The sequence below is a fragment of the Ambystoma mexicanum genome, chromosome 4q (genome assembly GCF_040938575.1).
Source record: "Ambystoma mexicanum isolate Mex_15411 chromosome 4q, UKY_AmexF1_1, whole genome shotgun sequence".
In the NCBI taxonomy this organism is placed as follows: Eukaryota; Metazoa; Chordata; class Amphibia; order Caudata; family Ambystomatidae; genus Ambystoma; species Ambystoma mexicanum.
In genome coordinates, this window is record NC_090928.1 from 1,210,563,691 (window position 1) to 1,210,585,723 (window position 22,033).

The 22,033-nt window shown below is 49.3% G+C and overlaps 1 protein-coding gene across 1 annotated transcript in view; it reads right to left on the minus strand.

Moving 5' to 3' along the window:
- The window catches only part of CMTR1 (cap methyltransferase 1), a 2,036,190-nt gene that overhangs the window by 1,249,722 nt on the left and 764,435 nt on the right, over positions 1-22,033 (minus strand). Inside the window, exons 12-13 of the mRNA XM_069608763.1 lie at positions 16,244-16,376; positions 42-221 (exon numbers count right to left, since the gene is read on the minus strand). Of these exons, the coding sequence (XP_069464864.1) occupies positions 42-221; positions 16,244-16,376 (313 nt within the window). The remainder of the gene's footprint in view (positions 1-41; positions 222-16,243; positions 16,377-22,033) is intronic.

Sequence of the window (22,033 nt, forward strand, 5' to 3'; positions counted from 1 at the left end):
ATGTATTACTTGTTCCATCATTATGCAAATGCTATGCTTACCTCTCATTGGATCTCGTCATGTAGTCACTGAAATCACTGTCACCTTTGAAGACTTGAGGCGGAACGACATGATTCACATCCATCTCAGAGTTCCTCAACTGGTTTAATTTAATGTTCACAGCAAAGAGGTAATCTCTCACATCTTCTATGCCAGCCTTTAAGCCTCGGCACACAACATACCTAGAGATGGGGACAAGATCTAATGTTGAAATTAAACATTATAGACCTGAAATCATCTCTCTCAAATCGAATGTGGTTGCCTGAACAGAACCATACACTTACTCCAATGTCAGAATGGAGGACATTAAGCATTCTGGGTCATATATTTGATTGTACTGTTTTCACAGCAAAAAAGCCAAACAGAGGTCTCATTTTTCATACAGAAGAGATAAGACTAGGTATAGGGCAAAACAGGCTTGTTCATACCTTTATTCCTTAGTTGGCCTAATGGTGCAAAAATATATTTTTCAATGTTTGGCCTCTTTTTTTAGGGAGCAAGCCAATCTGCTTTAAAATTCTCATGACCATATGGTTGGTTAGTAATACAAAATCAGTGTCTAGAGACTTTTTGTAAATTCTTTGGCTCAGGCACAGAGTTCAACTATCTGAGAGCAGAAGGGAAAGGTTGTGTTAAGCTCTCTTCCATTTCATTCAAGTTTATGCACAGACAGACCAGTTGTTACAGGCAAATATTCATCCTCTCTACCCCCCACCTATAACACAAGGCCTTATCCAGGCCTTATCCAGAAGATCGCTACGCTAGAAAACCTTTCAGACTGGTGCAACATTATGACTTTGTTTTGCAGCTCATATTTCTATGCATCAAACGTGCTTTGTTTACCCATCTGAAGCAGGAGAAGAGAGAGTGCTGCTTCACCATGAGGAGTCCCAAACACAGTTCAGGAGTGGACACCAAATAAGAAAAGGGGTTGTTTATACTATAGAAAAGGGGCAAAAATGTGTTGCAAACTACTATCCAGCCATACAAAAGTCAATCGGCACCTCAATTTTATACATACACACAGCACACCATTTCTTACTCGTCAAGAGTCAAATATAATTAGTCAATGGCTAGTGGCTAGTGCAAATTGTGAACCCTGCTATAGAATTTTTTATGAATCCCCTCCCCACACTCTTCCTTCATCTATCTCAGCGTTAATTCCAATGTGTAATCACACCTCTCATTGTTCTCTTCCTGTGTCGGAAGTCTTCTCTTCCTTGGGTAAAAAGAGGAAACAGGGTTGTGAGGTTCCCCCACTGTAACCTATGGAATACTCCCAGAATCAAGCAAGGCTTCCTGGCTCCGTCCACATCTCAGGTACCCTCACAGGTTCATGCAATATGGATCAGTGTTGGGGGGGTTTGTGTTCCCCTTTCATGCCTATGTGCCGTGCAGGCCCATTTCCTCCTAATTTGCACTAAGAGCAAAAGTGTATGACCCAAAGACCCTCTCCAGTGGGCACGATTTGGCTCTGTATGTCCCTCCTTGTGCAATCATAGCACTTTGTAAAGCTATTTCCAAATTGTGCTAGAGAAAGATTAGCCTACGGACAAGAACAAATATCTGCAACAGAATACCTTGCTAGTCGTATGTATTCTGCTAATCAGCGTTTTTGCATATACCAGGATTGTAGGTTTCATTGACTTTATGAAATTGAACTAGCTAGGTCACTCCCTGTCTATGTATGCCTGCATACCTATTTCTATTTGTCTGTCTCTGCCTGACTGTCTGTCTGTCTGTCTAGACTGGAGGGGCGTATCTGTATTTCTGCCCCCTATTTGCTAGGGTAAAGGCACAGAACACACCAGCAAGACTCAAATTTGTTAAAACGTGGCGAGCAGCCAGGCTTAAGCTTTAAGTAGGGGATGCAGGCTGGTTCTTAAGTACAGCGTTTCCCCAAAGCCCCCACAAAGGAATGTCCACACACTGTTAGGTGATAACACAGCTTTTTTTTTATATACAAAAAAGTTACTACCTCTACCATAAATATATACATATAAATAATAACACTTTGTACTTGGAATACTTATTCAAAGAATGGCAAATATATTCACTCTATGTGGTACCACACAATACTTAAATTAAGTAAGAAATGCACTAACTGCAGACAGTTTTAATTAGGCATGTGGATTCGTAAGTGAGGTGTAACAGCATAGAATAGGGAAGAAAGGCAGGTTAGTGGTGAACAGCTGCAGAATACGTTCTTTTGGCTAGATAGCATTCCGAGTGAGGATCCCCCCCCCACCTGGGCAACCTGAAAGGGAAAACGTAGGGAGTAATTTATCTGGTCTTTTACAGTCCAGTCCAATAATGTTCAATAACCTTCTGTTTTCTTTAAAAGGTTCTACCACCCCAAAGTACTTGAGAGGCCACAGGAGAACAGGATCCAAGGCAAATCTGGGACCCCTGGACTACTCCTGAGGCTAGAAGATGCTCTTTCTCGTCACAGTACCTTTGGTGCCTTGGCAGGCGAATTGGAAGTGTTTCTCGGTTTCACTCGATGATTCCCTCCGAGGATGGACCCCCCCCTCTGCCCCCTTGGAAGATGGAGCCACTGGGATGCTGAGCCCAAGAAGAAAAATGGAACCAATGTCTGAAGTGCAGCAGTTTTGCTCTTCGCGGTTCTCTCATTTGGACGATTTCTCCCACTGTAGAAGTCCTGTGTAGTGGAAACTTACTGTGGGTTCCTTAAAGGCTTGGCAGATGAGTAAGACCCCTGGGACACTTCGATGACTTCTGGCGGTCTATGGGCGTATAGGTCCCTTTTGGTGTTGGGTTTCGGAATATCGCTGTTGTCTAACTTTCGGTTCTTCGGTGCTGCAGCCGCAGCATAGACCTCTGGACGGCTTCTGGCAAACGGGACTCGACCACTGGAGTGGACCAGGGACCCTCACTAAGTCTGGCCCATCAGGACGGCTTTGTTAGCTTCTGGTGGAGGGAAACTCACCAGTGGACCTTCAGCTGCACTTAGCGACTCTGGGCTGTCTCCGACAGGAAAAAGTGGTCAGTGATGGCAAGGATGTCCCTTGAAATGTTCTTAGGCAGTTGAGCACTTTCGCAGCTCTGGCTGTCGAGCAGCACCATGCCATGGTACACCCTCCCTTGGGCGGTAGACAGCAACGGCTTCCAGCAGTCAAGAAACGCACTTCCGGACCCTGGGTGACACCAATGGACTTCTTCGGCTTGAGATATCTGGGCACTCCTCTTCAGGACTTACTAAGACCACTTCTCTGAACGGCAGGCACACATGACTGGCTTCCAGGGTACTTTGATGAAGAGTAGCAATTTGCACAACGGTCCCTCGTAGCTCAGGGGGAGGTCTCCTTTGCAGGTCCTCTCTGGATGAGTCCTTGGAAGAACACAGTAGCTTTGGAATTACACAAAGAAAATGCAGCAGCAGACTTCTCCTCCAGCTGGGCTTCAAGGAACAGCTTCAGCTTCGACTTCAGCTTTTGAACAAGTTCAGTTTGAAGATCAGCTTCTGAACAAATTGGAAAGGGAGAGGTCCCCAGATACACATCTGTTCCCCATTCACTTTGGCGGACTAGGCTCAGTCAGCCAATCACACAGAAGGGCATTCATGCAGGCAGGCAGGAAATCAGGCTCACAGGCATTCAGGCCATTCACTCCACCCAGACACCTATAACGAAGAATGTGGATTGTGGTAAGCACCCAGCCTTTCAGCACACTACACTGTATTCATGTCAGTTTCAGTCAGGGCTGTCACATTCGTTATGTCACACACACAGAAATCAGACACCCAGAAAGTGAGTCGACACCCAACTGCATTCACACAGGTCCCACCCCTGGGGTGTACCCACAACACGCAGCCCCTGGGAAGGCTCCAGTAAGTCTGACAAGAGGCAGCCACAGAGCCATATATGGTAATTCCACCCAAAAGCAAGTCAAGAGGAAAGGGAACAGAGACATATGGTGTTTCCACCCAAAAGCCACTCGAGAGGGAGGGTTTGGGAAAGAAGGTTAAAGACATTCGAAACCAAGGAACAAGTTACTTACCTGTAACTGTTGTTCTCCAGCATGGGTCTGGCATAGATTCACATGCTCATGAATATTCCCCGTGTCAGGCTGGGAATCCTCGGTAAAGAAAAAATCAGTATCAGTTTTGTTTCTGATCTGTCTTTCGTAGTAGTAACCAATCACTGATCTCTGCGTCATACTGACCAAAGCCAATGACTGCCCTCTACCTAAGCCCGCCTCTGGCAGCCATCTTCAGATTTGGTAGCATGTGAAGTGGCAGTATGACCAAGTGAAGAGCCGCAGAGGGGTAGGCGGGAGGGTTCGCATGTGAATCCATGCCAGACCCATGCTGGAGAACAACAGTTACAGGTAAGTAACTTGTTCCTTCTCCAGCATGGGGTCTGGCATGGATTCACATGCTCATGAATATAAGAATAAATAGCAGTACACACATGCACAACCACGGGGGGTGGCAAAAGGCTCAACATTAAGCAATACAAAAACTCAACATCAAGCAACTCTTACCTCCTCATCAGGCTCACATTAAGCAAACAGGTTGCGCAGCACTGCTTGGCCGACCCTGGACTCCTCTCTGGAATCCCGATCGACGCAGTAGAATCTTGTGAAGGTGTGCGTCGACTTCCACGTAGCAGCCCTGCAGATGTCCAGCAGGGGCACACCAGATAAGAACGCCGTAGTAGCAGCGATCACTCTGGTCGAATGGGCTCTCAGACGGCCTGGCAGCGGTCGGTTAGCCAACCGGTGACAGTGCATGATGCAGCCGGAGAGCCATCTGGAAATAGAAGACTTCGAGAGAGCCTTCCCTTGATTCACAGGTCCAAAGTTCACGAACAGCTGTGATGTCCTCCGGAAACTCTTTGTGCGGTCCAAGTAGAACTTCAGCGCTCTAGCCACATCCAGCGAGTGCAAAGTCCTCTCGGCCGGCGACGAAGGAGACGGGAAGAAAACAGGTAACACCAAGGGTTCGTTAAGATGGAAGTCAGACGGCACCTTGGGCATAAAGGAGGGGTGCGTCCTAAGCACCACCCTCGAGGCATGGAAAGTCAAGTACGGCGCTTTGCAGGATAGGGCCTGGATCTCTCCCACTCGTCGTGCGGAGGTAATGGCCACCAGGAACGCAGTCTTCCACGACACAAACTTCATCGGTGCGGAGTGCATCGGCTCGAATGGGGGCCCCATGAGCCTAGTCAGCACCACGTTAAGCTCCCACGCCAGGGCCGGGGCCTTCACCGGCGGGAATGACCGGAACAGTCCTTTCATTTTACCAGTCGATGGGACCACAGGGACGTCCGTCCTGTGGTTCTGGTATATCTGGAGTTCGCCGCCAGATGAATCTTAATGGAGGCATGGGCTAGCCCAGCCTTTGCCAGCGATAGCAGGTACGGCAGCACTTGAGGGGCCGTAATCCGTAGGGGGTTGATCTTCTGTGCTCGGCACCAGATAGAGAACCTCTTCCACTTATGACCGTAGCATTTGAGAGTCGAGGACGCCCTGGCCTTTGCAAGAACCGCTCTGCAATCGGCCGGTATATCGTAGCCTCCAAACTCTAGCGCTGCAGGAGCCAAGCCTGCAGGTTCAGCGACGCCGGGTCGTGGTGGAAGATGGCACCTCCTTCTCTGGAGAGAAGGTCCGCGTCCGCCGACAGCTTGATGGGAGGGGACGTTGACAAGTCCAGAAGGTCCGGGAACCTGATCTGCCTCGGCCACGCCGGTGCAACGAGGATCATCCTGCACCGGGACCTCTTGAGCTGGCTGATGAGTCGCAGCAGCAACGGCAACGGAGGGAACGCAAACAGGTATAGGCCGTCCCAGGGGAACGAGAACGCATCGCCCATGCTTCTCGGCTGGGGAAACCTGCTGGCGAACCTCTTGCACTTCGAGTTCGTTGCTGTTGCGAAAAGGTCGATTTGGGGCTTGCCCCATCGTCGGAAGAGTTGATCCACCTGATCCTAGCGCAGTTCCCACTCGTGACACGCGCGCAGCTCCCTGCTGAGCCAGTCGGCGATGGTGTTGCTTTCTCCTGCCAGGTGGAAGGGAACCAGGAACATCCCCTGGGCGACCGCCCAGTGCCACAGATCCTGTGCCTCCTTGGATAGGGCTGGGGATCTGGTGCCTCCCTGCTTCCGTATGTAAAACATTGTCGTGGTGTTGTCCGTGAAGATCCGCACCACCTTGCCCTTGAGCGACGGGAGGAACGATTTGAGAGCCCAGAACACGGCTCGGAGTTCCAAGACGTTGATGTGCAGGAGCCTCTCCTCCGGGAGCCAGAGGCCTCTTGCGTGGAGATCTCCGGTGTGGGCGCCCCAACCTTCCAGGGAGGCGTCCGTCGTCACTGTCTCCTGGTACGCCGGCGTCTGAAAGTCCTTGCCCGCTGTGAGGTGCGCTCGAACGCCCCACCACTGGATCGCCCGCCGGAACACCTCGTTGAGGGGCACCCTGTCTTCGAAGGTGCCGTCGCCTGTATCCAACGGGCGTCGAGAAATTCTTGAAGAGGGCGCATCCGTAGTCTGCAGAGGCGCACCAGGTAGATGCAAGAGGACATCATCCCCAGGAGGGACTTGATGGACCTCACCCTGGCCACGTCCGTGGCTAGCAGGCGCTGCACTTTGCCTAGAATGGTCTTCGTCCGTTCTTCCGACGGGGCCGCCAGGCGCCTCACTGTATCGAGCTTCGCTCCCAGAAACAGGGCCACCTGCGACGGCACCAGGTGGGACTTTGGGTAGTTTATGGCGAATCCCAGGTCTGTGAGTAGCTGGACGGTCCTCGCAGTGTGTTCGACGGCGAGTTCCCTCGTCCTTGAGCGGATGAGCCAGTCGTCCAGGTAGGGGTAGACGTGAATCCCCTGCAGGCGCAGCCACGCCGCCACTGGTGCTAGGCACTTGGTAAAGACCCTGGGGGCCGACTTCAATCCGAACGGCAGTGCTCTGAATTGGTAGTGGCGTCCCTGGACGACGAACCTGAGGAACTTTCGGTGACTTTTGAGGATGGGAACGTGGAAGTGTGCATCCTCCAGGTCCAGCGACTATAGAAAGTCGCCTTCCTCCAGCTGTCCCAGTACGTGCTGGAGGGTGCCCATCCTGAACTTTTGTGATCTGATGTATTTGTTCAAACGACAAAGGTCCAGGATGGGGCGCCAGCCGCCCGTCTTCTTCCTGACGAGGAAGTACCTTGAGTACACCCCGGAGCCTCTTCGGGACAAGCTCGATGGCACCTTTCCTGAGCATCGCCCTTACTTCCAACAGCAGTTGCGGGACGTGATTTTCCTTCCTGGCCACAGGTGGAACGTGAGTGCATTTCTTCAGGAATTCGATAGAGTGTCCTCTTGCCAGGGTATCCAACACCCAACGGTCGGTGGAGATGGACTTCCACACGCCGACGAAATTCGTCAGCCGGCCTCCCACCGGGGTGCTTCGGTGGGGGCCCGAGACCACGGCCGGTTCAGTCCTGCTTGGAGGTGGTGACCTTGCCGCCCTGGTCGAACGGCATGTCCAACACCCTGGTCTGGACGTCCTGACGGAAGTCGGTCGCCCGGAGCCAACCCCGTCGTCGTAGGCAAACACCGTTGCCCAGCTGGCGGAACCCGGTATTGGCAATATCGGTTGCCACCGTTATGGCGTGGTCCGACGCCACCTCGCCCTCTTGCAGTATTTCCAGGGCCTCGGACCTCTTGTCGTCTGGTAGGAAGTCCAATATGGGGGCCAGCTTAAACCAGAGCTCCCTGTCTTAATGGGCCACGATCGCCAGGGCGTTGGCCGCTTATATCGTCGTCGTCGCCGACGAAATGACCCCATGGCGTCCAACTTTTTTCCCTCTCCGTCCGGCGGGGAATTCGATGTCGAGGCTCCTGACCCCGCCGCTTTCTTCTTCGCCGCCGCCGAGACGACCGAGTCTGCCGTTGGCTGGGCCCTGAGGCACAGGGGAGCGGTTTCGGGGACCCGGTACTTCTTCTCGTACCGGTCCCATTTGGCTGGTGCCGTGGAGGGGTTTTTGAGAACCGACAGGCCCTCCTCCCAGATGTCATCGATTAGGGGCACCGCGATGACCGTCTTCCTCTTGGCCTCCCGGCGCTGATAGAGGAAACCTTCCTTTTTCTGCTCCTCCGGGCAGAGCTGGAACAATTCGGACGTCCTGGCGATCATGGCGTGGAATGAGCCAATCTCGTCGATCGGCGAGGCCCTTGCGACGGGAGACAGGAGACCTGTTCCGTCGTCGTCGCCCTCAGAACCCGTCGTCGAGCCCAACGCACCGTCATCTCCCGACTCGTGGGAGGATGAGGAGGGAACTGTAGGCCTCACGGGGGCGAGCGGAGGAGAGGGTTGGGTCCTCCGTCGTTTGTTCTGAGGACTTCCTGACGGGCCAGGTTGCGGGTCCTCCGGCCTGGGCCGTGGGAATCTCGTCCTTATCTCAGAGCATAAGGACTGGATGGCAGACAAAATGGCCGCCGAGCCATCCTGAGGCCTAGGGTCCGGCTGCGCCGGAAGGGAAGGCCGCTCTTCCTCACCATCGTCGTCTTCCTCGGTTATCTCCCGAGGATCTTCCTGACGGGATCGAACCTTCTCAAATTGGACTTCGAGGTTCCTCACGGCCTCGGTCAGTTCCTCCTCCGAGGCTGACTCCGAGCTCGAGGAGGGCACCGTACCCCCCCTCGCTTCTTACATCATGGTGGCCACGACGATGGGCTGAAAAGAGGATTCCCTCCTTGGCGGCAGGGAAGCTCTAGTCCCGGAGGCAGACTCTGCTGGCGGTGTCTCTGCCGGCTTGCCAGAGTCGCCGCGATAGCCTCGATAGAGGCCTTCGCCTGCTGGGTAGAGGCCTTCACCACCTAAGGTGCGTCCCGGGCCTTCTCCTTCGGGGGAGGGGCGACGCCTCGCTCCCCCTCTTCCGAGATCGGACGGGGCTTCTCCCGAAGCTTACCCGGGGTCTCGGACTTTCTCTTCCCCGAACCGGAGCGTTGGCTCGTGGTTGACGGTGCCGGGGAAGGTGCGCCCTGCCTGGCGACCGAAGAGCCCGACCTTTCGGCGCTCCCGGAGCCAGCGGACTCGCAGCGCTTGGCCTGGTGTTGGGCCCCCGTCGCCGGGGCGCCCGCACAGGACTTAGAAGCCCGCTCGGACCCTTTCTTCTTCTTCTCACCCGTCGAGCCCTTCTCCAACCAGCTTGCGAGACGGGATCGACGGTCCCTCATGCTGGAGAAGAGGCCAAAGGGGCCATCTTGCTTTCTATCAGGAATCCATTGATTCCTATGGCAGGGCCAGAGTGTCCCAAAATGGAGGACACTCAGAGCCACTGCCAAGCCAGCATATAGCTACCACCAGCCCATACCCTGCTCTGTGGGCAACACACAAGTGCCCAAAACACACAAAACGAAAACAAGAGTGTACCCCAACCGATGGGTGCCACAAGGGTATTCCATGGGTGATGTTCACCAAAAGATAAACATGAAGAGCTGCACGGCCAGTCTGTCTGCCTGCCTGTCTGGGTCGGTCAGTCAGTCAGTCCGCCTGCCTGGGTCTGTCTGGGTCAGTCAGTTGGCCTGCCTGGGTGGGTCTTTCTGTCAGTCTGGGTGGGTCTTTCTGTCAGTCTGGGTGGGTCTTTCTGTCAGTCTGGGTGGGTCTTTCTGTCTGTCTGGGTGGGTCTTTCTGTCTGTCTGGGTGGGTGGGTCTGTCAGTCTGTCTGGGTGGGTGGGTCTGTCAGTCTGTCTGGATCGGTCTGTCTGGGTCGGTCTGTCTGGGTCGGTCTGCCTGGGTCGGTCTGCCTGGGTCGGTCTGCCTGGGTCGGTCTGCCTGGGTCGGTCTGCCTGGGTCGGTCTGCCTGGGTCGGTCTGCCTGGGTCGGTCTGCCTGGGTCGGTCTGCCTGGGTCGGTCTGCCTGGGTCGGTCTGCCTGGGTCGGTCTGCCTGGGTCGGTCTGCCTGGGTCGGTCTGCCTGGGTCGGTCTGCCTGGGTCGGTCTGCCTGGGTCGGTCTGCCTGGGTCGGTCTGCCTGGGTCGGTCTGCCTGGGTCGGTCTGCCTGGGTCGGTCGGTCTGGGTCGATCGGTCTGGGTCGATCGGTCTGGGTCGATCGGTCTGGGTCGATCGGTCTGTCTGGGTCGGTCGGTCTGTCTGGGTCGGTCGGTCGGTCTGTCTGGGTCGGTCGGTCTGTCTGGGTCGGTCGGTCTGTCTGGGTCGGTCGGTCTGTCTGTCTGGGTCGGTCGGTCTGTCTGGGTCGGTCGGTCTGTCTGGGTCGGTCGGTCTGTCTGGGTCGGTCGGTCTGTCTGGGTCGGTCGGTCTGTCTGGGTCGGTCGGTCTGTCTGGGTCGGTCGGTCTGTCTGGGTCGGTCGGTCTGTCTGGGTCGGTCGGTCTGTCTGGGTCGGTCGGTCTGTCTGGGTCGGTCGGTCTGTCTGGGTCGGTCGGTCTGTCTGGGTCGGTCGGTCTGTCTGGGTGGGTCGGTCGGTCTGTCTGGGTCGGTCGGTCTGTCTGGGTCGGTCGGTCTGTCTGGGTCGGTCGGTCTGTCTGGGTCGGTCGGTCTGTCTGGGTCGGTCGGTCTGTCTGGGTCGGTCGGTCTGGGTCGGTCTGTCTGGGTCGGTCTGTCTGGGTCGGTCTGTCTGGGTCGGTCTGTCTGGGTCGGTCTGTCTGGGTCGGTCTGTCTGGGTCGGTCTGTCTGGGTCGGTCTGTCTGGGTCAGTCTGTCTGGGTCAGTCTGTCTGGGTCAGTCTGTCTGGGTCAGTCTGTCTGGGTCAGTCTGTCTGGGTCAGTCTGTCTGGGTCAGTCTGTCTGGGTCAGTCTGTCTGGGTCAGTCTGTCTGGGTCAGTCTGTCTGGGTCAGTCTGTCTGGGTCGGTCGATCTGTCTCAAATCCCTCACAAAGTGCTCAAATTTGTCCAATGTGAAAGTATTAAACTTTCACTGCTGGTTGGTTGAGAACAGACAATCAGCCAGAGTATCATTCACCCTGGCAACTGAGCCAAGATTCCATATGATCCGGTAACCCGCATTGTTAAACGCGGACTTCAGATGGACCACTCTCACCCTGGTAACTAACACTCAACAGTACATTGAAGTTAGCCTAGAATGGTCACTGGTAGGAATAATTATCAAGGAAACGTATTTCTCAAACTACCATTTCCCTATGAATATGTAATCAAGGGTCGCTTGGGCCACTCCGTTACTCCAGGTGTAATGAGGCAGAATGTTTTCGAGAATAACCGTTCAATTGTGTCAAGCCCAGGCCACACAGACCTTTAGACGACATACTCCAATTAAGTTGTTTCCTTCTATGACATGTGCACAATTTAGATAACCAGTTAGGATGATGTGGCCACCAAAATACACGCTACACCAGTTAATGAACTGAGAGATATCATATCTATGGCATCCTCCAACTCTCAAATTCCAGAATGCCAGTATCAGGATAAGCAAATTAATGCATTGTTTCTTATTAATTATCACATGTGTGGCCAAAATACCAAAGCGTGAATCCACACTCCCCACCACTTCAAGTCCCTTACAAGATCCCCATAAGGGTGTCCCAAATCCCCACATCTAACTACTTGAAAACAAGTCACATAGCCATCAAGGGATGGGCACGCCCTCAACCAAGTCTCCAGTATGGAAATAATAGTGTTATTCTGAAGTTTTTTGCCAATACATTTGTTGATAAAGAGCTGTGAATGTCCACGAGGGTGACCCAAGCGACCTGCAGGATACAAAAGTTGCAGGTTACCCTCGGTTTGTCACATTCATTGAATTAAGTAACACCAATAACGGTTTTGTTCCGAATCCAGCATCTTTTTCTTGAGGATTTGAATTTCCTCAGTAGTTTAGTTTAGTTTATTTTTTTGTATTGCGCACCAGACCCAAGGGTATGAGGGCGCATGAGCAGCATGGTTATTCAAAGCTTGGTTACAGGTTGCTTATACATTACATTACATAATTACAGTGTGACAATGAAGGGCATGCGTACAGTGTGGCAGGAAGGAGATAATGCAGTACATATATTTAAAGATTTACATATATGTTATAAATTTACATATAAACATAAATTGCGGAAAGCAGCAGTGTGGTGTTAGAGGTGTTAATGGTTTGTGTTCTGGTTCGGGTTCAGTAGATACCATCCTTGTCCCGCTCAGATGCACACCCAAGTTTGTTATGAGTAATTCCGAAGATCAAAGCCATATGTCCTAAGGTGATCTTGTTCCTTTAAGATGGTGTCAATTTTTTTTTAGATTGAACATAAATCTTGGAGCGATCAGAGATTCCAGAAAGATTTGGAATGCCCCCAAGGAAACAGAGAAGATTAGCACGGTTTAGGAAAACAAATCTGTTATCTGGTAATCCGCTTTCAATCAGTATGACAAAAGAGTGCTCTTCCTGAGCAACTACTACTCTCCTATCCATCTGAGAGTAGTGTGATTTCTGGAAAGCTCTTCGGCCGAGCATGATATACTCCTGATCCGTAAAGTCTGTTTCGTTGGGAGTTTCTCCAGGAAAGGGGTGCCCCATGAGGGAGACTCGTCAGGAGTTGCTTACAGGACCGCCCTGCAACTTGGTTGATCGCAGTATTTAGCCCAGAGGAAAATACCACAGAATCAAGAGGTGCATCTTCCGAATGACCATTGATAAACGTTAAGTCACGTGTGGAATACCAAGCCATCAGATCTAACATTATTCAAATTCACAGTTTCATTTGAGGTGCTGGGGGTTGGATTTACATGCTGGGGAGGACTCACCTGCACCCACACTTTCAATATCGCTCCAATCTCTCCCATCCTAGACTGACGGGACTTTGTTGTCAGGTATGCAGGATGCAAGCACACTGCTTCTGGTGTGGCTATGCTTCCTTCTATCAGGGAGCTCTGGGATTCGCAGGTTCCACGCTGTTGTTGCAGAAGCAGCGTTCAGCAGGCTTCCTTGACCATCCGCCCACTAAACAGACTGCATGGCTCTTCCGCAAGACTCCTCCTGTGAGGGAGACACTCCGCTGTGCGGCTCCGCAGGTCACCCTCTCGCTCTCTGGCTGGTTCACTCCTCTTATGCCAGGGTCCTGTGACCCTTATGCTCCTGCCTGGAACGAGAAGGGAGGACCCATTGGTCCCGCTCTTCTTGTGAGGGTGTTAACAAGTTCAAGACAGAAACCAAGCCATCCACTTTTAAAGGGTCCTGTACATTACAGCTCTGTTCAATCCCCTTATACTCAACAAACATTTGGGATTTTGAATTAAAGAGAGGGGGAATAAAACCCTTACTTGGGATCAGGGGGACCCAGTGGGATCCCACTTGCCCTGTCCCGTGGGGGGTGTTAAGCATAGCAGGCTCATCTCCCTAGTCCCAAAGGGGGGCTCCCCCTCGGGGAGAAGGGACGAATTCCATGGATTCAGTACACTACCCAGCAATGTTCCCGCACACAGATATAAGATATCAGCATGAAGGTTCCACTGGCAAAAAACCAGTGCTAAAACATACCACTGTGGGCTGCTTTTTCACAAACCATGCATTTCATTCAATCCCAAAGTTCACATACAAGCCAAATGTCTCCCAAAAGACCTAGAAAAGGAACATGAAAACGAAAACATTGTGAAATCTTTATTTTAAAAGCAGATGTGGAGGAAAGCATACACTGCAGGCGGTTATAGGATCGACTCAAAAGGGTCGAGTCAATTCGACTGAAAAAAAGGATCCATTTTTTTTTTTGTTGAGGGGGTGGGGGGCCCACTCAAACCTCTGTTTCTGGTGTAAAAACACCTTTTGTAAGCTAAACTAGAGCAAACAAAAAAAATATAAATTTAGCAAAAATTCGATCCTTTTGTTTTCGGTCGCATGCACTCTCACCTTTGGCATTTGTTAGGCAAAAACCTGTGCAGTTCCCTCTGGGACCACTGCAAAAGATTTAGGACTACAGGTGTTTGGCAGTAAACCCACTTGGTAGCAGTCTGTACCACACAGATTCACTTGGTAGCTGTGGCTGAGCAGTCAGACTTCCCTCAAGAAGAGTTAGGCAGTATGCAAAGTATACACAATAGGTCCTGGGAACACAGTAGAACTAGTAAACACTGACCAGGTCTTGGTGTAAAAGAGATATAATTATTTATTTAAAACCACATCTAGAAAAACACACAGGCACTAATAGTAAGCAATTCAAAAACACGGTCACTAAAAGATATACACTCCCTTAAAAGAATATTAGACAAGTCTTAAGTAAAGCCCCACTTATTTTCAGACAGCGGTGAGTGCTTAACGTAGATGGCACTCAAGAACACAACAAGGAAGGAAGGCAAAGTAAAACCGTGACGTTAGAGTTCAAGAGGCCGGATCCACTTTCAGAGGATCCAAACGAAATGTGTCCAGGGTCACACGGTTGCAGTGCACAAAAGTCTTGTAAAGGTTCAAAAAGGAGTTGGACCAAAGAAAGGGACCAGTTAGAGGGTCAAGGCGGCCAGCCCAGTCCAGAAGGTTAAGGGGTTATTATTACCTTGTAGCAATCTTTAGAAAGGGAGGCCTGGCGGACACAGTACCTTAAAGTGGTGAGAACGCTCCAGCGGGGGCAGAGCGGTCCGGTGATTCGCGGTTCAGTGATGAGTGGCTAACCGGCTGCCGGGGTGCTTGGCACGGGCAGTTCGACCACAAACCGATCTGGGGTGCGAAGAAAAGAAGGTAAACTGGTTGTGCCCACCAGTTAGGGGAAGAAGCCTCTCGAGCCGGGAGATCTTCTCTGTCGTCGGGAAGTGGCGAGTCGGTTCCGTAGGGCTCCACCGGTGGTGTCGTCGTGATAGGTCGGCTCAGCTTCTCCCTCGTCGGATTCTCAGGTCCTGTGGCGACTTCTGAAGTTCCAGTCCCCAAAGCCCTGCTTTTATGCAGAAAACCCCCATTCACTCAGCCTTGCTGTCAATCAAACATGCCGGCCGGCTCACCACTTGGGCCAATCACACAAGAGTGCGACCTGAGTTACCAAGGAACCTCGTTCCAGGGTGCCTAAACCCCCTCCGACACCCCCTGTGGTACCCAGACAGAGTGGCACCACTTTTGGAGGCTTCTGTGGAGAAGCCCGCCAAAAAGTGGAACAAAGGGCTCGACTTGGGTTGGAGTCACAGAAGAGAACACAAACGCCATTTTAGAATCGAGTCTTGGCAAAAAATACCAACCGGAGAATTAATATTAATTAAATAAACTGGCGGTATGTTCGAGGCTATGAGAATTAAATAATTAAAGTTGGTAGCCTCGAACAATGGGAACATCCCATAGGAACATATTCGCGGTCGAATATAAAAAGTAGTTTCCACTGCCACCAGCCAAAACTCGATCAGGGGGGACGGAACCGTGCCCCCTCGACTAACAGACCCCGGGGCAATCGAATTTCCCCGACCAGTACGTCCACAATATGATGGTTTGTACTGGTTTCTGTTAATAATTTGGGACTAGTAAAGCCAATGGTGACTTTATATGCCCTGGGAGACAGTAGTCAGTCCCAGGGTATGGAGTCTATGGTGGGGTGTCACTATGACACCCCTGTGTTACTGCACGGAGGATGCTGTGTAACACACATAGGAAAAACACATGAGACCCTATGGGGTAAAGGACCCCATAGCCCATAAAACACATTATCGGTCAAAGGAATACCATAAATCATGTCCAAGGGTGGGAGAAAAAAAAGAGTCTTACTCTTGGCCGGAGGAAAAAAACAAACTCCAGAAATCCAGCAAAGCTGCTGGGGGACTCACTAGGTTAGGAAATTCAGCCTAAAGAGAGAATTCTCCCTAACAGCATTCGATCCTTTTGTTCTCGAAACTTTAACTGGTCACCACTGCAGGCTAGCCGAGGAATAAAAGGAAGGGATATGAGCAGATGCATGCAAGGAACACTCAATTGTAAAGCCAGTGCAGCGATCCATGCAAAGATCCCCTTTATACGTAGAATATTTAAGCTACATGCAAAACATTAGGGCCCTCTACCCATCTCAAGTTGAGCCAGATGTAAAAGTAATGGTCACAAAACATAGTTAGCTAATGTTCTTTAACGGCACCTTCTGAAGACCAGTATTCACCGATCCAACATTGCGTCTGAAAGTACACTTGGAAAGGTCAAACGTAAACCTTAAATACATGAATTAATTTGCACATCCCAATTAATAAAGCAACAATGGTCACTATAAGACTGATGCCATCTTAATGAAGCATGAGGCATAACATGCACCAATAATTACAACAAAGAATTATTTACAGTCAGATATAATTATTTACCTCTCAGAGTTGGCCGGGCGACTTGTGACTGGTTTGAAGAGTGAAACTCGCTCAAAGCAGCTGTACAACAGATAGATGAGTCCCACGCTGAACGGAGTGAACAGATCAAAGGTTTTGCAGATAAAATGCCCTCCTTTAGTCAAAGACAGAGAAGGGAGCTAAATTAGGGTGTGAAAAACGCAACATACTTGTTTCTTACACCCACTTTACAGGCATTCCAAGTAGAGAACCCTATTGCAAAGCCATGATAAAGATACAAAAATAATGCCATTTAATGAGTAAACGTGCAAAGCAAAAAACAGTAGGACAAATACTTAAGAATCAAATAGGTGACAGATTCTAAAAATATTTACTATGTTACTGCTCTTGATGCTGTCAGAGCACCGACTTGAGGAACAAGAGACACCCATGCTCCCCAATCTGTACTGAATGCTGAATGGCTGGCACAATATTTCTGTGGTGGGAATAACTTGGTCTTGTTTGATGACCCAGTAGCTAACAAACAGCAAATGTTGATGATTTGAGCAAGTGTGTGCTCTTCGAGGACGTCTTTCCTTCAAAAAATTGGTGAAGGCTGACAGGGCTGACCTCGGATCTCTGCACCTTTAAAATAACTAACCTCTCAAGAAGTGAATGCACGTTGTCATTAAAGTACGTTTATTTCACAATGGTCGCTGGGAAGAGGATAGACAACTCCTTGGGGATTGAACTAACCCGAGTCTCCCTGAATCACGGAACAGATCCAGCATATATACATTTCCAGAAAAGTTGGCACACTCCCACAATTTCCTCATGTTCCATTACAAAGTAATTCCCCAAAATACAAATGTTTTAGCCCTATGCAAGAAAATCTAATCCCCACAATCTCATTGCCAGACTTCACTGTGAAACCATCCCCTTAGACATACATTTCATGACATTGCAAATATAAGCCCAACCCCTTCCTGCAGGACACACAACCCTAACACAGACATACAATACAGTTTTAGTACCGATTCCACTTGGTCACAAGACCTGCAAAGCTATAGCTAACACGCATGGTTTATGTATTGGCTTAACCTTATGAGGCTATAGAGAGTAAACAAAAGGCTCCTTTGATTGGGCACTAACTCGTCGTTTCTCCAAACGCAGACACCCTGGATATTTTATTCTTGGCGTCCTTTCACGCCTTTTCATTATTTTTGTATTTATTTATTTAAATTTATATAGCGTGCATGCAGCCCAAGGGCCTTTGAGGCGCTGTTACTTGTGAGAGCTTAGTTACAGAGGTACAGGAATGGTAGCAGTCGTTGGTACATTATAAATATTACAGACATAATACAATACTTACAGCTTATGCAATTGGTCATTACATTCCAGCTTATGCAGTGGGTCATATGTATAGTATTCATGCTGATGCGAGGGACCTTACGTGAAGAGGATGGTTTTCATAGCTTTACGGAGGGCGATGAGGGAGGCCTCACCTCGGATAGTGGGAGGTAGGGCATTCCAGTGTGTGGGTGCATGATATGGGAAGCTCGAACCACCCGCTCTGGCTCTTTTTACTAGTGGCACATAGAGCATGTTGGTATAGGGTGATCTGGTTGGCCTTGTGGAGGAGACAGGGTGGATCCTTTCCGAGAGGTAAACGGGAGCAGTGAGGTGAATGCACTTGTGGGTCAGTGTAAGAGCTTTGAAGACGATTCTTTCCTTAATTGGGAGCCAGTGGGCTAGTTTTCTAGCCTCCGAGATGTGTTCTCTTTTAGCAATGCCTTGAGCTGCACGGAGAGCACTATTCTGTATGACTTGTAGCCTTTTCAGATTTTTGTTGGAGGTTCCTAGAAAGAGTACATTGCAGTAGTCTAGCCTGGAGCCAGTGATGGCTCTGGCTATGTTTGTGCAGTTCTCTTTGGAGAGAAAGGGCCTGACTGCGTTGATTAGTTTAGCGTGATTTGCAGCTGAGGAGGCTATTGCATTGACTTGTCGGTCCATGGATAGGTTGGAATCCAAATAGACTCCAAGGGTTTTGACTGAGTCTGAGACAGGTATTTTGATGGTGTAGATGGTGAAGTGACTGAATTGGGAGTCTAGATTTCTTAGTGTGTCGGTGGAACCTATCAGGAGGAGTTCGGTCTTATCGGAATTGAGGCATAGTCCATTGTCTGCCATCCATGCTTGGATGGTGTTGTAGAGGTTAAGGGTCAAGGAGTCAGTGTCGTAGTTGCCAGCGAGGGTAAGGAGGATCTGGGTATCGTCAGCGTAGTTAGTGTACGAGATACCCATAGCGTCGAGGAAGAGGGGCCGTGTGAAGATGTTGTACAGGGTGGGAGAGAGGCAGGAGCCTTGGGGCACACCACAGAGTATGAAGGCGGTGAGGCGGAGGCTAGGTCAGAGAATACTTGCATGGTTCTGTCTTGTAGGAAGGAAGTGATCCATGCAGTGGCGTCAGGGGAGAACTTGGCAGTGGAGGAGAGGTGGTGGCATAGGACGTCGTGATCTACAAGATGGAAAGCCGCGGATAAGTCAAGAAGTAGGAGAAGTGTTGGTTTGCCCATGTCTCTGGCATCGTCCATCTGGTTTTTCAGGTCAAGTAAGGCGGTTTCAGTCCCGTGTCTGGGGCGGAAGCCAGATTGACGGAGTCCCAGGAGTTTGTTCTCTTCAATGAAGTGCTGGACCTGCAGGTAGGCTGCTTTGTCCAATATATTGAGGAGGAAAGGGACAGTGGTGATAGGTCTGTAGTTGTTAGGGGATGTTGGGTCAAGAGTTGGTTTTTTTTAAGAGAGGGTGGCCCCAGGCTTCCTTGAGGGAGGCGGGGACTTTCCCCTGTGGCAAAGGACACATTGACAAAGGCTGTCAGGAAGGGAGCCAGCGCTTATGCAACCTGTATTTTAATCCATCTCGCCTCCTCCCATTATATTCTTTTCCTTGCTATCTATTTGACCTTCCCATAGCCCTGCAGTCATCTTCACTTCGAGGCACTCTTCTACAATTTTTAGCCATTAACCACAGATTGTCCCTGCCAGTTGGCAGCCACTCAACAATTTCCAAGCTCAAAATCCTGGGCCCATCGCTCTTCATTCTATTTCAGCTCCAAATAGCCGTTCCCATGTTCTTGAAGCCGTTTCATCTGCCAGTCGGTCCCTTTCCCCTCGGCCAGACAGTCTTTCGAACAAGCTAGAAATCTATTTCACAAACCCAGTCCTCAGCTTACAAAGCCCAAACCTGTTGCATGCATTCTCCCTATGTATTTCCAATGTGAGCATTTTTATATTTATGTATTTGTGTTTAAAACTACAGCATCCCCTCATAATGGTATTCCCAAACAAGAGTCTTTTTCCACTTTGTATGAAGCTCTGCGCTTCAAATCTCATTGCGCTAAGTTGCTCAATGTGCTCCCAAATTATGTTCACACAATCTTCATTATGTTGCTGCATGTATGCAAATATAAATATATCATACTAGACACAAAGTATCACTAAAAGTAACCTTTAACAAGCCATACCTATTCTAAATACATGCAAAACTGCAACATTGTAACAATATTGTATCCCGTTTTGTCCCATAACGTTAATATGGTGTGCGCAATGTGAACCTCTCGTTTCTATTGAGATAAAATCCATCTACCCAAACATTCCCCCCTTTACTTTATTAACTAATACATTTGCTGGACCCAAATTTGAACCCAATTTAATTGCCAATTTACAGTTTGAGTATCCACATGGCATGAAATGGCTGTGGCCCTAGCCTTAGACTGGTTGGCAGAAATTATATGAGCAGTTCTTGGCATGTTAAAGGAACAGTATTGTCGGGTGGTCAAAGAGTCTCAATATAAGTGCCCTTTTACAATGAATCAGAACATAGTGATTAGGGCTCTCTTGCCAAATGCACTTTTGACTTCTAAACTGGCAGAAGTCAGGTTAATGAGTAATCCATATAATCTCCTGGAGTTTGAGTGTGTGGCCAAAAGAGTTTTTTGTTTATTCTGGCCAGTAGTACAACATGGGATAAGCTAAATGCCTAATACTATTTATGAGTTTCAATTTGAGCGATCAAGTGGGAGCCTTGTAGATTGGAAAAGTTTCAAGGGAACAGGTGTTATCTTGCCCTTTGTATTAAAATCTTTAGAGGGGATTAATCATGTGTTCAGTTAAATCATTTTCCAGGTCATCAGAGGTTGTATGTACCCGCACAAACAAAGGTGCCAGTAGTCTGTGGAATGGAGATGGCTATCTATAGTTCAAGGGAAAAAAATTGTTAAGCAGACCTTCCTCTATTTGCTAAAATAGGTCAGCGAGAACATGTTCAATCATACTTAAATTTAAGAGATTTTAGGCCAGTTATTGCCGACAATGAATTATGTTTTCAATAGTAATGTTTAAACCATGCACCAACGTCAGGACCAACTACAACCAATCCCAAGAAGAGGTGTGTTTTAAAATATAATCTTAAGATAATAATGAAGATATGCCTGACCAATGAAAATGGAAGAATTGGGGAAAGATAGGATTTCTTTGAAGAGGTTTTGTCCACTCATATTTGGTGCGTGGATAGTAATAAAATGTATCTGGCAGTGTTTTGTGTTGCATAAAAAGTATATAAACTGCCAACTGATGTTGTATTGTTGAGACTTTGGTTAGGTTGGTCCTGCAACACCATCCAACCGCTCCCTGGAACTTTTGTACAATAAACTTGCTTTATGTACAACCGTGTACTCGCTTCTTAAGTGGTGGGCCTATCTTTGGTTAAGGTAATTAAAGGTCCACCCCCACATTTGGCGAGCCAAGGTAGGAGCCCAGGTGTTCCGAGATGTTGGGGGTCTTCTGCACATACCTCTTAGCTGCGGAACCTCAGGTCGAGGACCAGTCTTCTGTGCACAGGGAAGAGGAGGTCTGCAGACGCCATATCGGTTAAAGGTCGTCTGTTCCCCAGAGACGTGGTACCACAGCCTAGCAGTGCAGAAAGATTTGACGAAGCACCACATCGGAGCACCTTGGGTTCACATGAGTACACGGTTGAGGGTTTAAAGCAAGAGGGGTGTAGGAAAGGTGTTGTTTCCTTGACTGAAGGGGTAATTTTTTTTGTTGGTTTTTGGGGGGTTAAGGGTAGACTTGGAGTGTGAGCATGAGATTAGTTGAGGTTGCAGGGTTTGGAAAAGAGGATGTTTTTTGATAGAGTGATTGCACAGTTTTGTGTTATAAGTCCTTTGTATATATTTTTTACTTAGTTTGTTATTTTAGAGGTGTGAGGGGATATCGTACCTCGCGAGACCAGTGTGAAGCTTGTCCTGATACTCTTTAGTTTGTTTTTCTGGTTGGCTGGAGCCCGCACTTGAAGGTGGGGTGGTATTTTAGGGTAAATCCAACTCTAGATACCTTTCTGAAGTAGGTCTTGACATTCTTATGTATTTGCCGTGTGGGCAGAGACCCTCACCTCGATTTTCTTGGTTAGTCGAAGCAGTGAAGGGGAAACTTCCTGAAGTCGGGAAAAGACGGTTTTGTAGTAGAGAAGGCCATATTAGTAAAAGAGCGCAAGATCAGCAGTGCTGTAGTGGAAAGCATTTCCCCCTACTATGCTCAAGTGGTGGGGATATCTCTAAAATATTGGCCGATTAGTGTTTTTGATAAAATGCTGTCTTCTGTGTATGAGTGAGAAGCAGAATCGAAGTAAATCATGAAGTGTAATTGTGGTATAGGCGAGTAATGTGAATGAGTGTGAAGGATGATTAAGGAATTGGGAAAATGTAAAAAGGAAGCTCTTGGTTGAAAACTTTATGCTGCAGGTTCGGCTTAGTATTAGATTATTTGTGAAACT